This window comes from Dipodomys ordii, unplaced genomic scaffold, assembly GCF_000151885.1.
Source record: "Dipodomys ordii isolate 6190 unplaced genomic scaffold, Dord_2.0 Scaffold193, whole genome shotgun sequence".
Classification (NCBI taxonomy): Eukaryota; Metazoa; Chordata; class Mammalia; order Rodentia; family Heteromyidae; genus Dipodomys; species Dipodomys ordii.
The window spans coordinates 533,865-554,029 of record NW_012267409.1 but is presented as its reverse complement, the minus strand read 5'-3'; the positions used below and the strand labels follow the sequence as shown (position 1 = coordinate 554,029).

Genomic DNA, 20,165 nt, shown 5'->3' with positions numbered 1-20,165 from the left:
AAAAAAAAAAAAAAGAAAATTAAAAAAAAAAAAACCCTTAACCCCAAGATGCTTAATGAAAAGGGTGCAATTTGGAAGGAAAAAAAGTCAAAAAAGCTTGTCTTTTTGTCTTTTTTTTATGTCAGTGTGGTAACTGGAACCATTATACTTAGTTGCTTGGTATCCTTTAAATCACTCTGGCTTTTAAAAGGTACTTTAAACAGACAGGTGCTGGTGGCTCATGCCTGTAATCCTAGCTACTCAGGTAGAGATCTGAAGATCATGGTTGGAAGCCAGACCATGACGCACTTATCTCCAATTAACCACCAAAGAGCCCCCCTCTCCCCCCCCCAAAGAAGTAAGAGCACACAAACACACAGAAGCACTTTATGAGCTCAAAGAGGAGTACCCACTAGAGGGCACTCCGACCACTTTTTAGCAAGTTGACCATGCTTCAATACAATACACATTTGCACTGGGTATTTTAGGGAGCTTAGAGACAGGGGGAAGGAAATAGAGCCTATTGCCTACAGAGTAAGGAGATCTGCCTGGACTGTCTCTCATCTCCCTCGTGACAAAGCCAGCTGTGGTGTATTTTTTAAAAATCAGGATATTAACAGTAGCAGAATTTGAGAACTTCAAATTCAGCCCTTTTTTTCTTCATCTTGGTAGACCCCAGGATCTACCAAAGCCTCAGCTGGCCTCTGGAAAGTGGGGAAAAGGGGGGGGGTGTCACAAGAGTAAGGGATGTCCTCCTCATGGAGCTCAGCATTGCTGGCAAAAGCCATCTAGTAATTAGGTTTAAGAGAAAGGTGTGATCAGCCTGGGAGATGAAAGAGAATAGGAAATGCTCTATCTTAAGAGGCCTTCATGCCAGAGACAAGAAATACAACTACTGATGCTCCGTACAGGAGAGCTGGTATCCAGCTTGATTTACCTGCAATGAACGGCTGAATACTAAAGAAAGTGATAGCCAGGGCCCTGAGACAGGCCTGACATTTGGAGGAATAGCAAAGCACAGCAGCCACCGGCACCACTGCATCTGTATGCAAAGCATTACAGTCAGTCATTAAAGTTGCAGGGAAAAAGAAAAGAATAGTTGGGCCTGAATTTTAAAAAAAGCTATCAGGGCTGGGAAGGTGGCTCAGTGGTAGAGCGCTTGCCTTGCATGCATGAGGCCCTGGGTTTGATTCCTCAGCACCACATAAGCAAAAAGAAAACAAAGCCGGAAATGGCGCTGTGGCTCAAGTGGTAGAGTGCTAGCCTTGAGCTGAAGAGCTGAGGGACAGCGCCCAGGCCCAGAGTTCAGGCCTCACGACTGGACCTAAAAATAAAATAAAATAAAATAAGAAAGCTATCAGATGTTAAAAACACAATAATAAGCTGGGTGCTAGTGGCTCACACCTGTTCATCCTAGTTACTCAGGAGGCTGAGATCTGAGGGTTGAGGTTCAAAGCCAGCCCGGGCAGGAAAGGCCATGAGACTCTTATATAAATGAGACTCTCAAATAAATCACTCAGAAAACCGGAAATGGCACAGTGGCTCAAGTGGTAGAGCGCTAGCCTTGAGCTGAAGAGCTAAGGGACAGCGCCCAGGCCCAGAGTTCAAGGCCTATGACCAACAACAACAACAACAACAACAAGAGTCTCTGGATAAACACACAAGTCCTTTGTCCCTTAACTGAATTACTCCAAAGTAACTGTTAAAGCTAGTAGAGAGCTTAAGTATTTTATCAACTATATGTAATCCTAGATTGGATCATGTGTGAATAGAAACTAATTTCTGTTCTCCTTAGAGGAAAAGCATTTACTCCTGTGTCACTGCTATCAGACTTGGATCTTGCTCCCCAATTTAACAAATAAAACTAAGAAACTGTACCAGAAAAATAAACCAAAACAACAAAACTAGGAAACCATCAGATAGTTACTAAGAAGTACATCTACAGGTCTGCTTTACTATTAAGCAACATGTAAGAGAACCATTCTGGCAAAGAACTTGGGGGAGGAGGAAAGGAGAATGAATCACAGCATTTTTTTTTTAAACTGAAATAAAGGGGTCACGCCTGTCATCCTAGCTACTCAGGAGGCTGAGATCTGAGGATTACGGTTCCAAACCAGCCTGGGCAGGAAAGTCCGTGAGATTCTTATCTCCAATGAAGCACCTGACTGCCCGAAGTGGCGCTGTGGCTCAAAGTGGTACAGTGCTAGCCTTGAACAAAAGAGCTCAGGGACAGTGCTCAGACCCAGAGTTCAAGTCCCATGACCAACAAAAAAATTAAGTAAGTAAAAATGGAGACACTGAAAAAAAATGAATCAAATAATTGACCTCTGTGAGGCTTGTCATGACGCCCACCTGATTGGTAGTCCTCGCACTGCTCACACACTTACGTTTTCCACACAGCAATGAATGACTGTGCGGACACAAATCCTGTCTTCTCTCCCCCCGCGGCCCTGAACATGGGGGCTTTCCAGTAGAGAGGACAGCCACAGACCTGCAAATGAAAACAATGTAGATAACGTGGGGTGAAGATGTTGGAAACACATTGTAGGTGAGGATGATATGACTGAAGCAGTTGTTTGGTACTATGCAAACTGAACAAGGAAACCCGTTTTTGGAAGGGTGGAAAGGGGAAAGTGATGGAGGGGGTGAGATTGATTAGGATGGATTGTTAACCTGTGGAAATATAACAATGAAATCTTAATGAAAGCTTAAGAAAAAAGATAATTAAAAAAACAACAACAAGGATGGGTGGGGTTGTGAGAGAGAAGGGGGGTAAATTGTTAAAGAGATGACATGGATTAGGATGCATTTTAATAATATACTGACATGTTGAACTGAAACCTCTTTGTACAACTACTTAAAAGATAAAAAGAAAGAAAAAAACAATCAGCAAAATAAAAACAACAACAAGCCAGGAGCAAGTGGCTCACGCCTGTCATCCTACCTACGCAGGAGGCAGAGATTGGAGGATTGTGGTTCAAAGCCAGCCTGGGCAAGAAAGTCCGTGAGACTTCATCTCCAATGAATCACCAAAAACCAGAAGTGGCACTGTGGTTCAAATGGTAGGGCCACTCACCTTTACCTGAAGAGCTCAGGGACAGTGCCCAGGCCCAGAGTTCAAACCCTACGACCCCCCAAAAAAGCCTTTGTGGCTTTTACCCCGAAGCCACAGTGGACAGAAGGATCCTGTGGGAATGGTCCAGGGGACACAGACAAGCATCTAGGTAGATTCAGGAAAAGGCACAGGGAAAATGTTTAGTGAAGAAAACGGGGGTGGGGGGGCTGGGAAGGTGGCTCAGTGGTAGAGTGCTTGCCTTGCTTGCATGCATGAGGCCCTGGGTTCGATTCCTCAGCACCACATAAGCAGAAAAAGCCGGAAGTGGTGCTGTGGCTCAAGTGGTAGAGCGCTTGCCTTGCATGCCTGAGGCCCTGGGTTCGATTCCTCAGCACCACATAAGCAAAAAAGAAAAAAGCCAGAAGTGGCACTGTGGCTCAAGTGGTAGAGCGCTAGCCTTGAGCTGAAGAGCTGAGGGACAGCGCCCAGCCCAGAGTTCAGGCCCCACGACTGAACCAAAAGAAAAAAAGAAAATGGGACACTATGTATCATTATTCCAAGGTTACTTATAGTAACCCCCCTCCCATTCTGAGTAACTAGGAAACTAGTTCCTGTCCCTCCATGCTTATATTAGGTAGTCTCTATGCTTAAGAAAGAAAAAGATATGACTACCCTAGTTGTATTTGTCCTTCAATTCTTGAGCAGAAAAAAAATGCAGTCACTTTATTACTGCATCAATTGGTGTTAGCACCCATTACTTATCTCCTCCTTTCTTCTGTGCCTAGAATGCTATTAAGTTCCAGATTCAAAAAGAACCAGAAAAACGCTAGGCTGTTCCAGAAAACAGCTATGTTAGATTTCAGGGAATAGGGAACGGAAAAACTGAAATGCCACCATTTCCTTATATATTAGAAGCTAGCACAAATAATTATATATTATAAAAGCTTTAGGAATAACTGGGAATTAATATTAAAACACTTCAATATTCTAAAAAATATAATTTTTTCTTTAATAAAAGGCTCTTCTTTTCAATTAAAGTATTCTTTTTTTCTTTTTCTTTTTGCTGGTCCTGGGGCTTGAATTCAGGGTCTGGGCTCTGTCCCTGAGCCTGAGCCTCTTTGTACTTAAGGCCAGTGCTCTACCACTTGAGCCACAGCACCACTTCTGTCTTTTTCTGTTTATGTGATACTAAGGAATCAAACACAGGGCTTCATTCATGCTAGACAAGCACTCTACCACTAAGCCACATTCCCGGCCCAATTAGAGCATTCTTTAATTCTTTTTTTTTTTGCCAGTCTTGGGGCTTGTAAATTTAGAGCCTGGGCACCAACCCTGAGCTTCTTTTTGCTCAAGGCTAGCACTCTACCACTTGAGCCACAGAGCCACTTCCAGCTTTTTCTGTGGATATGGTACTAAGGAATCAAACCCAGAGCTTCATGAATGCTAAGCAAGCACTCTACTACTCAGCCATATTCCCAGACCTCTTCCAGTTTTTAGTGCTTAATTAGAGATAAGAGTCTCATGAACTTTCCTGTCGGGGCTGGCTTAGATCCAAGATCCTCAGATCTCAGCCTCCCGAGTAGCTAGGAGTATAGGCCTCAGGTGTTTCATTTTGCAGAAGGAGAAATTCAAGTTCAGAGATGCTGCCTTATGAACGATAACCAGAAAAGAGGACCTAGAAGGCTTTCTTTATGAGGTTCAGAAGGGTTTTCTTCAACTTCCTACTAGAGGACAAAATTGTGGCCTAGTTTCTCACTAACACTTGTCTCTTGCTCAGTCTCTGTTCTTATCTTGCTTTCATCTTATTAGGCTCATCCTCAGTCCATTTCTTTCCTATCTTAAAGTTGTGGGCAGAGTACGAAGTACACCCTAAGAATTCAACTGGACACGGACAGTAAGCTCTCCAGGGCTGTCTGGGTTCTAAGATGAACGGGTGAAACCTCATCCACAGATGTAGTTTTCATAAACAGAGTGTTCTCCACACTACAAAACAGATCCCAGTCTTTATAGCTATACTTAAGTGCTACTCAGAGGTTGCAAACTCTAGCTGGCCTTCCAAACAGCTCTCTAAATGACAACAATACATAAACACACCCATTAATTGCTCTGGAGAGCTCTCTCTCTCCTCCTCCCTTGCAGGCTGCCTCTTCTCTTTCCAACACCAACCTGCTGTAAGGCTGTGTTGTGAAAGCTGTGGAGTTCTCTCTGCCCATGGCAGGTAAGACACAGAGTAAACAAGGACCAAAAATAAAGACAGTGAGTGCCAACAGTAGCTCCAAGCTAAGCAAATGAGAACTGGCTAACAGACACAAGGAAATCAATATTTAAAATAAGTGGTTTTAAGAGTAAAGAGGCAAAACCTAGTAAAATGAGTCAGTCCAGTAATCAAAAACAAAGCAACAAGAAGCTGGTGATGCATGTCTGCAATCCCAGCATTTAGGAGATTCTGGCAGGAGGGCTGTGAGTTTGGGGCTAGCTTGAGCTATAAATCAAGGCAGTACCTCAAAAAACTAACACACACCAGGTGCCGGTGGCTCACGCCTGTCATCCTAGCTACTTGGGAGGCTGAGATCTGAGGATTGAGGTTTGAAGTCAGCCTGGGCAGGCAAAGTCCATGAGACTCTTAACTTCAATTAAGCACCAAACAAGCTGGAATAATTGGAGCTGTGGCTCAAGTGATAGAGTATTAACCTTGAGTAAAAATACTGAGGAACAGCGCTCAGGCCTAGAGTCCAAGCTCCAGGACTGGTAGAAAAAATAAACGAAACTAAAACACACACACACACACACTCATACACAAAAGAAACAACAAGGGGCTGGGAAGGTAGTTCAGTGGCAGAATGCTTGCCCTGCATGCATGTGACCCTGGGTATGATTCCTCAGCACCACATAAATAGAAAGTGGCACTGTAGCTCAAGTGATAGAGCCCTCGTCTTGAGCTGAAGAGCGAGCTGGTGATGGACACTGCCCAGGCCCAGAGTTTAAGTCCCATGACTGACCAAAAAGAGAAACAACAGCAACAACTCCAAAAGCTCAAAACAACATAAACCATCATAAAATATATATGTATGTATATATATTTTTTCTTTCTTTTTTGGAGACAGGATGTCACTGCATAGTCTAGGCTGATTCTGTCTCTGCTTGTACCCACCATGCCCAGCTCTTGCCAATTTTTTATTTTTTATTTGGCTGGTATCAAGAGGCTGAACTCAGAGTCTGACACTTGTGAGGCTTGTTTGCTCAGCTGGTACTCTTACTACTTGAGCCATGTCTCCAGCCTGGCTTTTTGTTGGTTAATTGGAGATGAAGTCATGCTCACTTTTGTGTCTGGGCTTGCTTTGAACTGTGACCTGGATCTCAGTCTCTTGAGTAGCTAAAATCACAGGCATGAGCCACTCCCCAACGCCTGGCTCATGACAACTTTTTTTTAAGGTCAGTACACATGCTTATATGTAATGCTAGTTACAACTAGGTATGGACAGCTTATCGCGCCACTTCGGCTAGCAATTAAGGTGTAAGAGCAATGACGGGAGAGGCTTGGCTCCCAAGAATGGAATGTAGGGCTGTAATCAAGTTAATCAGTCATATACATATGAAATGGTTATTGTGCCACAGGGTCATTAGATATAAACCATAAATTACTGAGTCAATTCACTTGGCTAAGGGAAATAGTTTTCTATTTTTTAAGCGTTTCCACATTGTTGGCTTTAGCACTGGTACTTTTCCCTGACGCCCCATCCGGACCCATCTTCTCTGTGTATAATTGTTTTCCCACCACCCTAGGGTTCCCTCCCTTCCGTGCCTACATTCCTTCCACGCCTCCACTGGCCATCCCACGGCCATTAGGCCTTTCCTCTCACTGAATGTGTGGAGCGCTGGTGGGCCCCTGAGGCATGGAGCCAGGGCAGGGCCACTTTCCCACAGGGGTGGGGAACTCAAGAGCAGCAAGATGTATACAACAGGGGTGGGAGTAGAGGTAAGAGGGTCCCCATGTCCCTAGGTTCAAGACAAGGGTGGGCTGTAGTAGCACTGATTCCCCCAGACAGTGAACCCAGCTCCATCCGGGGAACTTCTGTGCCTCACACTTCATCAGAACAGCTCCTCCCCCATCTGCTTACCTGAAGCAGCCCCTGAGAGTTGTCTTCCTCACAAATGCTTCCTGAGCTAGAATGAATGGCCTTTTGGTATTTATGCAGAAAATTTCAGGTGTAGGTTGGGCGAAACAAGCAAGCCCTAGTGTATACATAAACTGTCCCCACGATTAACCCTTACCAATCCAGAAGCAAGGACTGATTTTCTTTTTTCTTTTTTTGGTTGGTCATTGGGCTTGAACTCTGGGCCTGGGCGCTGTCCCTCAGCTCTTCAGCTCAAGGTGAGCGCTCTACCCCTTGAGCCACAACGCCACTTCCGGTTTTCTGGTGGTTTATTGGCGATAAAGAGACACAGCCTTCCGTGCCTGGGCTGGCTTTGAACCACAATCCTCAGATCTCAGCCTCCTGAGTAGCTAGGATGACAGATGTGAGCCACTGGCAGGACTTATTTTCTTTAGGACTGCTTTCCTCGGCTCACTCTAGCTCTGCTGTATGTTATCCTACTCTTCTGACATAAAGCCACTGTGAGTTATAGTGCTTTCCTTCTCTAGGTTCGCAAAAATGCTCTTAGCTCTGGTCTGGCAGATGTCTTCCAGCCCACTGCTGGAAGCTGCTTGAGCTTGTCACCAGACAGATTTTTTTCTGTTCTTTTTCTTTTTGGCTAGCATCTACATCTGTAATGGCTCAATAACCAGAGGTTCTCTTTGTCTCCAGAGTTTTAATAGGTTACCTCTGAATACAGATTTTACTTATCCTTGATCCGTTTGTATTTTTTGTATGTAGATCCCATTGTTCACAGCCCATTCAGAGAGAACCATTTTGGTTCTGTTCTCTAATACAACAAGCATTCTCTCAGAGACCTGGGGGGGGGACAAGGACGACAAAGGTTCAGTGTCCTGGGAGAGGATCTGTACTTTAGTTTTGTGAGCTTAGCTACTTCTAGGGCTGTAGTTTTCTCACAAATAAAACAGACAGGTTAAGCTCTGATCTCCTGAGAGAAAGCATGCTTTTCTTTAGAAACAAACTCAATTCTAAAGATTAATAAGCAAGTAGTAACATTGGAGTCCAGTGGATGGTTAAAAAAAAAAGTAAATAAACAAAGCTGGGTGTCTGGTGGCTCACTAGCAATTCAGGAGACTGAGATTTGAGGATCATGGTTCAAAGCCAGCTAGTTTTTTTTGTCAGTCGTGGAGCTTGAACTCTGGGCCTGAGCGCTGTCCCTCAGTTCTTTGGCTCAAGGCTAGTGTTCTACCATTTGAGCCACAGCACCACTTCCAGTTTTCTGAATGGTTTATTGGAGATAAGAGTCTCACAGACTTTCCTGCCTGGGCTGGCTTTGAACTATGATCCTCAAATCTCAGCCTCCTGAGTAGCTAGGATTACAGGCGTGAGCCATTGGTGCCTGGCCCCGTGACTTTTATCTTCAATTAATCACAGAAAAAATGGAGCTATGGCTCAAAGTGGTAGAGCACCAGCTCTGAGCACAAAAGCTCAGGGACAGAGCCCTGGCCCTGAGTCAAGACCTCCAGGACTGGCAAAAAAAAAAAAAAACCAACCAAGCCGGGCACTGGTAGCTCATGTCTGTCATTCTAGCTACTCAGGAGGTTGAGATCTGAGGATTGTGGTTCAAAGCCAGCCCAGGCACAAAAGTCCATGAGACTAATCTCCAATTAACCACCAGAAAACCAGAAGCAGCACTGTGGCTCAAGTGGTAGAGTGCTAGCCTTGAGCTCAAGAGCTGAGGGACAGCTCAGGCCTAGAGTTCAAGACCCAGAACTAACAAAAAACAAAAACAAAAAACTAAGACAGACAGACAAAAGACAACAGAGTTCTATGAAGCAGAACACAGAATTGATGTTTTTCAATATGGTGGGTGGGGTGGGGAAGGGGGGATAGAGGAATGTATGTATGCTTAAACATGGAGAGAAAGTCAGAGAAGAAAGGAATGTTGGAGCTGCTAGGGGAAGGAAATTAGGAAATCACTTGAGTACTTCTATTACCTTTGCAATTTTCCCCATTTCATAAATGTCTGCTTTCTGATCTTCAATATCCATGAAAGCATTTTCGATTCTGCTCAGCGTCTGTTCGTGGTTACTGCAGGTATCTGGGAGTCCTTCCGGAAAGTAGAAGCGTGGAATGTTTATGGACAATGGTGCGTTCACAGCATTATTCGCATGAGGGGCCAGAGAGTCAGGTTGGGGACTACTTGGGAGGGCTGCTGGAGGTGGAAGTGGTGTCCCAGGTTTCTTTTCTGGTTTATTTTGAATCTGGAAAAGAAATGTGATTCTAAGATACACCAATTCTAAACTGTATATATATTTCTTAAGAAGCCTCACCCGTAATGGGAAGTCATGTATAAATACAGAAACCACACATTAAGACGCACTAGAGGTCAGGAGATCTGTGTAGTCTACAGGGCGGCATGTTTTTAGGGGATTTTTTCCATATTAAATAGATCAGTATATAAATGACGCGTTCATCCTCAAGCTTACAGGGACTTCTGCTTTAAAAATCCAGCGGTACATTCCCACCCATCCTTTGGCAGGCCTCGCAAAATACAGATCTGAAGGTGCAGTCTGCGAGAACTAGACTAGTAAATTCTTTTTGAAACGGTTCTTAGGTTTTCTGTGCATCCTTACATCTTCAATTGGCAGAAAAAGAAGCAAATTCTTTTTCTTTTCTTTTTTTTTTTGAGACAGGCCCTCACTATACTTTGACTTTTGTTCTTCCTGCCTCAGTCTTCTGAGTACCAGGATTTTAGGAATGAGACTAACCACCTAGCTCATTATTGTAATTATTTAGGTTTTGGGTGTGTGTGTGTGTTTCTCTCTCTCTCTCTCTCTCTCTCTATCTATCTAATCTGATCTCCTGTAAAGTCCAGGCTGGACTTCAATTTGCTGTGAAGCTCAAACTGGTCTTTGTTTTTGGTCGTGGGACCTGAACTCTGGGCCTGGACACTATCCCTCAGCTCTTCAGCTCAAGGCTAGCGCTCTATCACTTGGGTCACAGCACCAGTTCTGGCTTTTTTTGCTTATGTGGTGCTGAGGAATTGAACCCAGGGCCTCCTGCATGCAAGGCAAGCACTCTACCACTGAGCCACCTTTCTCAGCTCTCAAGCTGGTCTTGAGTTCACTCTGTAATGCAGGCTGGCCTTAAACTTGTGATCTTCCTGTCTCAGTCGACAAGTGCTGAGATTCCAGACATAATGCTAGCAAACCTGGCTTGGAATTCTAAAAAGGCGCAGATCTTTCTTCTGAAAGACTGCTGAGCTAGGGATAATCTGAGAGCAATCAGAGCCAAGACCACTGGAGCCAGTGTGGCTGAACAAGTATTAGCTGGCAGGGTTTAGAGCAAGACCTTTGATGTTAACTCTGCTTTTGCTCTGACAGAAGTGGGTGACATTCAGAACAAACACGGGCTACCTGTCAATGCTTTCACATGAGAAAAACATCTGATTACATGCCGTTCTATTCTGCTTTTGTGTGTGTATGTGTGCACTTCTTAACAATAATTGGCTGATAGGCAAGTATTCACTGGTTAACTACATATTTAATAAAACAGAGTAATATTCTAAAGGAACCTATTAAAATGATGTGTTTATTTTCAAGTTTCACTTACATTACCTTAACTCTCGTTGAATAAAATAGGAAATGTGTAAGTCAAACCTTAAGGTACCATGACAAAGTAGACCCTTTCCAAAGATGATAAAACCTTAGTCATATAAAATTTACCAGATTGGCAAGCTTGCTCTCTGCTCACTTTGACTAAAGTTGCAGTCCAATACAGAAACAGTATCAAACAATAATAAGCTCTGTAAGTATCCCAACTGTCCCCTTTGGTCTTTCCCTAAATCAGAGCAGTGTTTCCATATACATTAGGAATACTACTAGGTTTTATATCACTATGGCACTGTAATGTTTTTAATACTTGATCATCAATTCTTTCTTACAAAAAGGAAAAGGAAAACAGAGTCTCCATGGTTCATCCACATAATCTGAAATTACTCTGGGTTACAATAATTATGAAACAATAGCTTCTTGGGGGATTTCAGAGAGCTACCATTTATTTGTGTGGCTTTTGATTTGTATTGTACTCTGTGCTGGACAACTTGCATGGTAAGCAGACACTGGCTCTTAAGTTGTAAGCAAGAAAGTAGAGACAGCAAAGAAGTCACCACAAAGTAGAAATCATGTCACAGCTTGCTTAGGGAAAACATTTTCCACAATTCAGAAGAAATTGCCATTCCTAATTATCTGCAGCTATACAGCACACTATACACCTACACAATTGCCTATATACAAAGTTCTGTTTAAAAAAAATCACTATTTAAACATATCAAGATTCTTTAACACATATTTTCTACAAGTGTTAATCCTGATTCTGTCCAAATAAGGGTTTTAATCTAGAGATTCTAGTTTGTTTAGTACTTTTCTGGCTAAACTGTAAAACATTTGATAAGTTGTATTTATTGTCTTTAGAACTGGATTCCCTTTCTGTGTGCTCCAGGTCCAGGTCTATTTTTAAACCTGTCGGAATCTCTCTACAAATAACTTTCTGCAAATAGCTTGAATAGAGGGCACAGATTAATTCCTTGATCCAATATCAAGATACCAGTTATAAACTGTTAGTTCAGTGGGTGGCTTCATTAGTAATAAAAAAAATACTTTAAAAAACCATAACCAACCAACAACAAAACACCCCAAGCTTCAAACCTGTGTCTGCTGAAATGACTTCAGCCGCTTCTTAAACCGGGACGGGAGAACAAAATCACAGCCCCTTGCCAGGAAAGCTAACTCGCCCCTTAAATCCGGGTCCCTTCGTAAAGATGTCTCCTTGATCATCATCTTTGAAAAGTGAGCGTTGACTTCGCAACTGCCCCAGCACACTTCTGAAGATAGATTTAATAAACTGTCAATCTCGTCAGGTAGAAAGGCACTTTTTTTTCTTCTTCTTATCTCCCAAAGAGATTAAATTCAAGCATTGTGTTCTCCCAGCCACAATCCACAGGGGCCACAATCAATGCTCCTTCTGACATGCAGCTGGTTCCCAGAGACAGCCTGTGGCTCCCAATTCTTGCTCATAATTTTGAAATTCCAAACACACAGCCTGCCAAAGGGCCTTGTTGCTCCCTGTGGGCAGCTTTATGTGAAATTGACCTGCACATGTTAGGAATACAGAGCCTTCTGGGAAAAGAAGCACCCACTACTCCTAGTACCAAAGTTAGAAGCATGACAGCAGGCCCTAAAAATAGCAACTTCCCAGATAACGCTAACTTGTAATTTCACCATGTGAGGTATTGATCCACACAAAGCAGTTTCTCTACAAACCAGGGGAAAAGAATGTGTAGAACACTTCCAGTTGTTGCTATTTAATACTTGATAAAAAAAAAAAAAAGAACAGACTGAATTTGAAACATGAAACTACTGCTTCAGAATGGGTTTTATTTCTTCACTGGAAGAAAGCAAAGATTAAGAATTCTCTAGGTATTGCTGGTCAAAACATGGAAGAAAGCAGAAACTTTCATGCTCAAATGGTAATCAACAAAGAAATTTGTACTTTAAGAGTTGAAAATCATTTGTTTTTTGGCAGAAGACTACCTTAGTTACTTTTCTGAAGTGATTATATGGATATACACATATATAACATATCCATAATACATATACATATCTATGTGTGTATATATATATTTTTATTTATTATTATTATTATTATTTTTTTTTTGGTCAGTCGTGGGACTTAAACTCTGGGCCTGGGTGCTGTCCCTCAGCTCTTCGGCTCAAGGCTAGCACTCTACCAGTTGAGCCACAGCACCACTTCTGGTTTTCTGAGTGGTTTATTGGAGATAAGAGTTTCATGGACTTTCCTGGCCAGTCTGGCTTTGAACAGCAATCCTCAGATCTCAGCCTCCTGAGTGCTAGGATTATTGGCATGAGCCAATGGCGCCAGGCTATATATATATTTTTTTTTGAAAATTTTATTGTTGCAGGGTGGCATTAGTCAAATACTATTATCAAACAGTTAAAACTGTCTAAGAAATTTTAGATATGCATGTGTAAGTGAAAGTAATAAAAATAGTGCAAAAGACGATCAAGTAACAGTAATAGTAAATAGTATTATTACTATGTTCATAAGGTGTGTAAGATTCTTTCCTTCAAAAAGCTTTATAAAGAAATCATCCAGATGTTTACAATATTCATCAAGTTACCAAATATTAAATAATGGCCTCATCTCAATATTTGTGACTGAATCAAGTGTTAGCTCGTTAAAAACACTGAGGATTCTCATCAATGTCATCATTCGATTAGTCTTCTAGTTCTAGAAAATGCAAAACTTCAGAAAGCCCCAAATCAGCTTACCACTGTCTCTTATTCCTGCAATTTGGCTTTTTTCCATTCATTTCAAGGCATTGTGACAGCTTTTTGCAACATGTACAAGAGTTGGGCTTATGTGTCCTAACATGTGGCTTAATTTTTTTTTCTGAGTTGTGTAATTCTTAGCTCATCCAAAAATCTGACCTGAAAGCTTTCAATGGCTGAAGATTACAATGAAAAAAACACTGGTTTTTCTCTCTCATTAGGCAAACATGTTAACTGTTAATTAGGTAGCTTTCCCATTCTTTCTTTCCATATTCCTGCCTAGAACATTCTTCCTCATTATTTTTATCCTACATACATACATAAATAGGGTTTGACTATGTTGATATCCTCCCTCATTATTTATCTCCAGACTAAAATAACAAAAAATTGTTTCGATTACAATTAGGTCTCACACCATTTAATGCTTATTCAGCTAAGCGGCACCTTAGTTTGTACTACCCAAGGTATCGGGTGAATTTTCACTTCCTGAGAACAATCTGCTTCCTCAAGTTATACAACATTCTGGTCTTAAATTTTATCTGTTTCAGGAACAGGTCCCTGGCTATCAGAGGCTGTTGGCATAATTCATGAATTTCTTTCCTTTTCTTTTCTTTTTTATTTTCTGTTGTGGGCCTGAACTCTGTGCCTGGGCACTGTCTCTGAGCTCTTCAGTTCAAGACGAGCACTCTACCATTTGAACCACAGCGCCACTTAAGGTTTTCTGGTGGTTCACTGGAGATAAGAGTCTCATGGACTTTCTTGCCTGGGCTGGCTTTGAACCATGATCCTCACATCTCAGCCTCCTGTGTAGCTAGGATGACAGACGTGAGCCACCAGCACCCTGGCCTCATGAATTTCTTTATACAACGTTAATGAGCTACTGTAACATCTCCCTTAAATGACCTCTCTTTTGACTGATTCTCTGGATTAGCCAGTGCTTTCCATGTCTCCTGTAAAACATCTCCTGATGCCAAAGATACATGGCAGACAAGTCTACTTCCTGCTAGGCACTCATATTTCTATCTCAGTCAAGTTGCATGCTTACTAAGAGTCAGCGGTGTCTGTCTCCAATCTGTTTATGCTGGTTGTACTTTTTATAGTGACAATTCAATTACGTAAACTAATAAAATATGAGCATAGAATAAGGAACTGCATTTTAAAAAACAACTTAAGTTTTATAAAGATTCAGTAAAGGTAAACAATGGAGAAAATCTTGTTGTAAACTTAGATTTGGATGAGGTAAAAGAAAAAAAATCATTGAAATCCATAAGATATCTATATTCCAACTGCTCTCTACTGACTTAAGAAACTAAAACTAGAGCTGGGCACTGTTGACAGATGCCTGTAATCCTAACTACTCAGGAGACTGAGATCTGAGGATGGCTGTTCAAAGCCAGCTCCAACAGGAAAGCCTGTGAGATTTTTATCTCCAATTACCAAAAAAATCCAGAAATGGAGCTGTGGCTCAAGTGGTAGAGTGCTAGCCTTAAGCAGAAAAGCTCTCAGGGACCATGCCCAGGCCCTGAGTTCAAGCTCCACAACCAACGGAAAAAAGAAAAAAGGAAAAAAAAAAGATAAGAAAAGAAACTAAAACTGGAAATCAGTCAGCAAATGTGAATATGAATAAAGATGACACGAATCTTTGTTATGAGACGTATTTTCAAATAAAAAGCTGGGGCCCTGTATCAAAAGATATCTGAATAGTTGCTTTGGGTGTAAATGTTTTAAGGTAGGCATTTTCCATATATATACATATAGATATGTTTATACATATATGTACTTTATTCTTACTACTTATACTCAATCATTTTCAAGCATGATCTTCTATTTGTAATACCTATAATCTGATAATAATGTTCCAATATTGTCTAAACTCTTGGAGGAAAATTCTATTTCACAGCTATTTACTTGTTCAAATATTTTTACAATCACTTGTTACATGCCAGACACTGTAAAAGTAGAGTATGAAGACAGGATGAAAAAGAGGTGTTTTTTTTCCTTCCTGTACTTCCTAGGAGTATATTAGTTTGGAGCAAAGGACAAGAAATATTTTTAAGCTGGGTGCTGGTGGCTCACACCTGTTAACTCTAGCTACTCAGAAGGCTGACAGCTGAGAATTGTGGTTCAAAGCCAACCGGGGCAGGAAAGTCCCCTTTTTATCTCCAATTAAACACCAAAAAGCTGGAAGCAGAGTTAAGCAAGTGGTAGAGCACTAGCACTGAGCAAAAAAGCTAGGGACAGAGAGAGCCCAGACCCTGAGTTCAAGCCCCAGGAATGGCATTAAAAACAACAACAAAAAGAATTGTTTTTATTTCAGTTACTTTTTATAAGTCTCTGAAGTTTCAAAGTCAGAACTGAGGTTAAAAGTCTAAACAGTGACTGAAGCTCCTCAAAGGAAGAATTTGGCTCTGTTGTTAACACTTATAAAAAAACATTCCTCCATGTCTTTTGATGATGAAATAAGCTCTAGGTTTTGATTTCCCAAGCTGTTAAATATTTCAGAGGGCAGAAGACCAGGAACCTGTAAGTGCTTAGAAAAGAATTGGTCTGGGGAAGTTGTTACTGACAGAGGAACAGTAGCCTGGGGTTATTCAATTTGTTATTTACTTCTATATGTATGGCAGTATAGTTGCTTGTTCTAGAAAGGAGCTGAGAATCCAAGTCAGTTTTGTGACAACTGAAATATAGAACCTAAGAATGTGGCTTTTAGAGTGACCGCTTCTTTTTTTTAAGTAATTTTATTGTTATTAAGGTGTTATACAGATTACCATTTCATGAGTCAGGTAATGAACATTTTTTTTGAACAATGTCACCTTTCCTTGGATGATGTCACAATTCCTTCCCTTCCTCCCAGTTTCCCCCTCCCATCCCTGCCCACAATCACACAGCTCATTTTCCGTATAGTGTATACTAAATACCATGATTACGTTTGTTCATCCTTTCTCTATTTCTGTGGCCCCTCCCTACTGACCCTATCCCCTCAAAACCCCAAAAGCAAAGAACAAGCACTACTACTACCACTACTAATGACAATAGCAACAGAAAACCCATGTTTCCATTTCTTAGAATTTAGACAAGTTACACCTTTGGGTTCTTCCCCTAAGGGTAAGCTCCTTTAGTTGATGTTTGTGTTGAGTGACCTCTTATTTAGTGGGAAAAGAAGATCAAGTAAGGGAATTTTTTCTTGCACTGTAGATGACTACATTTACTCTCTCTGATCAAAAGGGAAAGCAGAATCTACCGGGCTGGGTGCTACAGGATTCATGCTGCTTCTCAGAGGTCTAACTCAAGAGTTTTAAGCTATATTTCAACTAAAAAAAAAAAAAAAAAGGCTTCTTACCTTGTAGCTCTCACTTGCTTGCTGAGTCGTTATTAAAAAGGGTAATAATTTGGAATCACAGACCTTATAAATCACTGTAACTAGGTTTTGAAAGAGGAAATTGAGCACAAAGCTAATTAGTCAATTACTCTTAATCCTAAAATTCAGTTTCTCATCCTTTTGTGCTCTCATTTGGTGTTTCTCATTGTTTAATTAATGGCCTGTACTGTCATTAATGTTATCTTGTTCTTAAGCAAAGAACCACTAGCGTGAAGAAAGGAGGTAAGCAGTGGTGGCTCTCGATGATTTGTTCTTTTTTTTTTTTTCCTGTCATGGGGCTTGAACTCTGGGCTTGGGCGCAGTCTCTCAGCTCTTCAGCTCAAGGCCAGCGCTCTACCACTTGAGACACAGCACCACTTCTGGCTTTTTCTGTTTATGAGGCGGTGAGGAATCAAACCCAGGGCCTTATGCATGCAAGGCAAGCACTCTACCACTAATCCACAGGTTTCTTTGTTCTTGCCTACCCTCTTGCCTTTACTTCACAATCTAAAGCAACACAGAAGGTACATGTGTTACATAGGAGATTGTATAAACATTTGTGTGTCCTACTTCAGTGCCTCCAAATGGTAGGAATACATTCCATGACTAGTAACAGAAAGCACCTTCAATTTTTATTTTTTTACCAGTAGTTTGAACCCAGGGCTTGTACCTGCTCTGCAGGCTCTCTCCTACTTGGGCTATAATACCCCCAAGCCTGAAACCTTGTATTTTTGCCTTTCTGTTTTCTTTTTTTTTTTTGGGTCCGGCTGTGGGGCCTGAACTCTGGGCCTGGGCACTGTCCCTCAGCTCTTCAGCTCAAGGCTAGTGCTTTACCACTTGAGCCACAGCACCACTTCCGGCTTTTTTCTTTTTGCTTATGTGGTGCTGAGGAATTGAACCCAGGGCCTCAAGCATGCAAGACAAGCGCTCTACCACTGAGCCACCTTCCCAGCCCCTGCCTTTCTGTTTTCTAAATGCTAGGGTTACCTGAACTTCTATAGTCTAAGGTAGAGAGAAGAAGGAAGGAAGTATCTGAAATTATTAGGTATAATTCTCAGAGCCCAGATTTTCTAGCTTTGGTATTTCTCTGTCCTTAGTCTGCTTTTCTTCTTCCTTCTCACCTTGAGGAATGATTTCAATTACAGACTGCTTATTAGAGAGCACAAGAATTAATTTCTGGCCTATAAATATATTAGAGCGCTAACGTTAAATGGAATGGAGAATTTCCACTGACACATTAAACAAATGCGTGGAGAGAGATGGGGAATAGGGAGAGAGAAGGTGAGAGGAAGAGGAGAAGAGAATATGATTTCTCAGCCGCTTAGGGTGAGAGCTAAATTCAGAGACGTCAAAAGAAAAGTCTGCAACTGAGGATCAAGTCTATCCTGCTGACGACATGCATTATGTTGCAAATACAAAAGCTGATGTGAGTTATGCCTGTGGATTTCAACACTTCCCAGAGTAAACACCTCAATGGTGGTCTCCAAAAGTATGAAGGCAGAACTCTGGCTGAAACAAACAAACAAACAAAGCCCCAACAACAGGGGCTGGGAAAATGGCTCAGTGGTAGAGTGCTTGCCTTGCATCCATGAGGCCCTGGGTTCGATTCCTCAGCACCACATAAGCAGAAAAAGCCAGAAGTGGTGCTGTGGCTCAAGTGGTAGAGTGCTAGCCTTGAGCTGAAGAGCTGAAGGACAGTGCCCAGGCCCAAAGTTCAGGCCCCACAACTGAAAAAAACAACAAACAACAAACATAAAAAACACAGTCTTGGGCTGGTAAGGTGGTTCAGTGGTAGAGCGCTTGCCTTGCATGCATGAGGCCCTGGGTTCGATTCTTCAGCACCACATAAGCAGAAAAAGCCAGAAGTGGTGCTATGGCTGGAGTGGTAGAGCACTAGCCTTGAGCTGAAGAGGTGAGGGACAGTGCCCAGGCCCAGAGTTCAGGCTCCTTGACCGGCCAAAATAAAAACAAACAAAAAAAACCCCCAAAACCCAACAACAAAACCCAGTAAGGCTGGAAGTATGGCTCTAATGGTAGAGCCTCTATGCAGCAAGGGCAAAGGCCCTGAGTTCAAAGCCCAACTGAAGGCTACACTTGATTTGTTGACAATATTTTTACTCTTTAAATCAAGAGGATCAAGTGGTACAGTGTCAGCTATGCAGGGATCTCATTAAAGTTTACTCTATATATCAGAATGGTGGGAAATGGCCTTTTAACTACATTCTGATCTCAGCCCACGCTTGTAAAAATCTGAGCCGGTTGTGGCAGAATCTTAGCAGCTGTACTTAGTTGGGGGTGGCACTGGGGGCCCATCCCTGGAATTGTGTGTCTCATCAGAGATCCATTCCCTTGCTTCCTCCTTCCCAGGAGAAAATGGAGAAAGAGGGCTGAGTAACATTGAAAAATTCTGTATCACAAGAAGCATTTCTGGCATTATGAGTGTGAGACACTAAGAAGGGCCATCAGAGGTGAACACTTCTCATTCAATAGGCAGACAGTTGTGAGGAAAACAGTGAAACACACTTTTAACATCTTAGCATGCTCCCATAACTGGCAGCTCTTCATGTATCATTATCATTTTGAGGTGGTATGCATTTTCTTTCTCTTATAAAATGTTAAGCTCATCAATATTGCTTGGAAGTATGAATAGATATATTTCTCAGTTTTGTAATTTCTGCAGTTTTTCCTCTCCGAAAGGGAACAAGTTAACTAGAGATATTATATAACGGGACTCAGAGGCTGTGATAGCTAGAGATATTATATAACGGGACTCAGAGGCTGTGATTGCTAAAGGTACTGACAATAGAGGCTGCAGATGTGTGATGGTTAACTAAGGGAAGGATAAACGCTTGGCATCTGTGCCTTCATTCTGCACCTGTCTTCCTTGCTGTCAAAGTTTGCATCGGATTCCCGCTCAGCTCTGCAGGTAGGTAAGTTAATTACTGAAGCAATGTTTTTCCCAAACTAGTAATCACACTTCATCCTCAAGACACAAAGATAAGAGTAACCTGGACCAGTGGACGGGACTTGGACATCACCAGCCATTACCCTAAGCCTACAGGAACTAACTCCATCTGGCCTGTCTGACGTGTTTCTTTTTCTCTAGGCCAGTCCCTCCAGCAGTCACCTTGGGTTCCAAGACTAACAGGTATTACGGATAAACATCTCATGAGAAGAGTTCAAACTATTCTCCAGGCAACAGCAACTTCCCTTTTCCCCACAAAACCCATCCTTACGTAACAATCAACCACACTATAGCCTAAGCTTCCTTGTTGGGTCAGCTATGCAAACCTGCAACCCATGCCTTCATTCTGCTTTCTATAGAA

General features: G+C 42.0%; 1 protein-coding gene across 1 annotated transcript in view; it reads right to left on the bottom strand.

Annotated features, from left to right (window-relative positions):
- The window catches only part of Ppp2r3a (protein phosphatase 2, regulatory subunit B'', alpha), an 84,556-nt gene that overhangs the window by 32,165 nt on the left and 32,226 nt on the right, over positions 1-20,165 (bottom strand). The window contains exons 4-5 of the mRNA XM_013034660.1: positions 9,126-9,392; positions 2,367-2,470 (exon numbers count right to left, since the gene is read on the bottom strand). Of these exons, the coding sequence (XP_012890114.1) occupies positions 2,367-2,470; positions 9,126-9,392 (371 nt within the window). The remainder of the gene's footprint in view (positions 1-2,366; positions 2,471-9,125; positions 9,393-20,165) is intronic.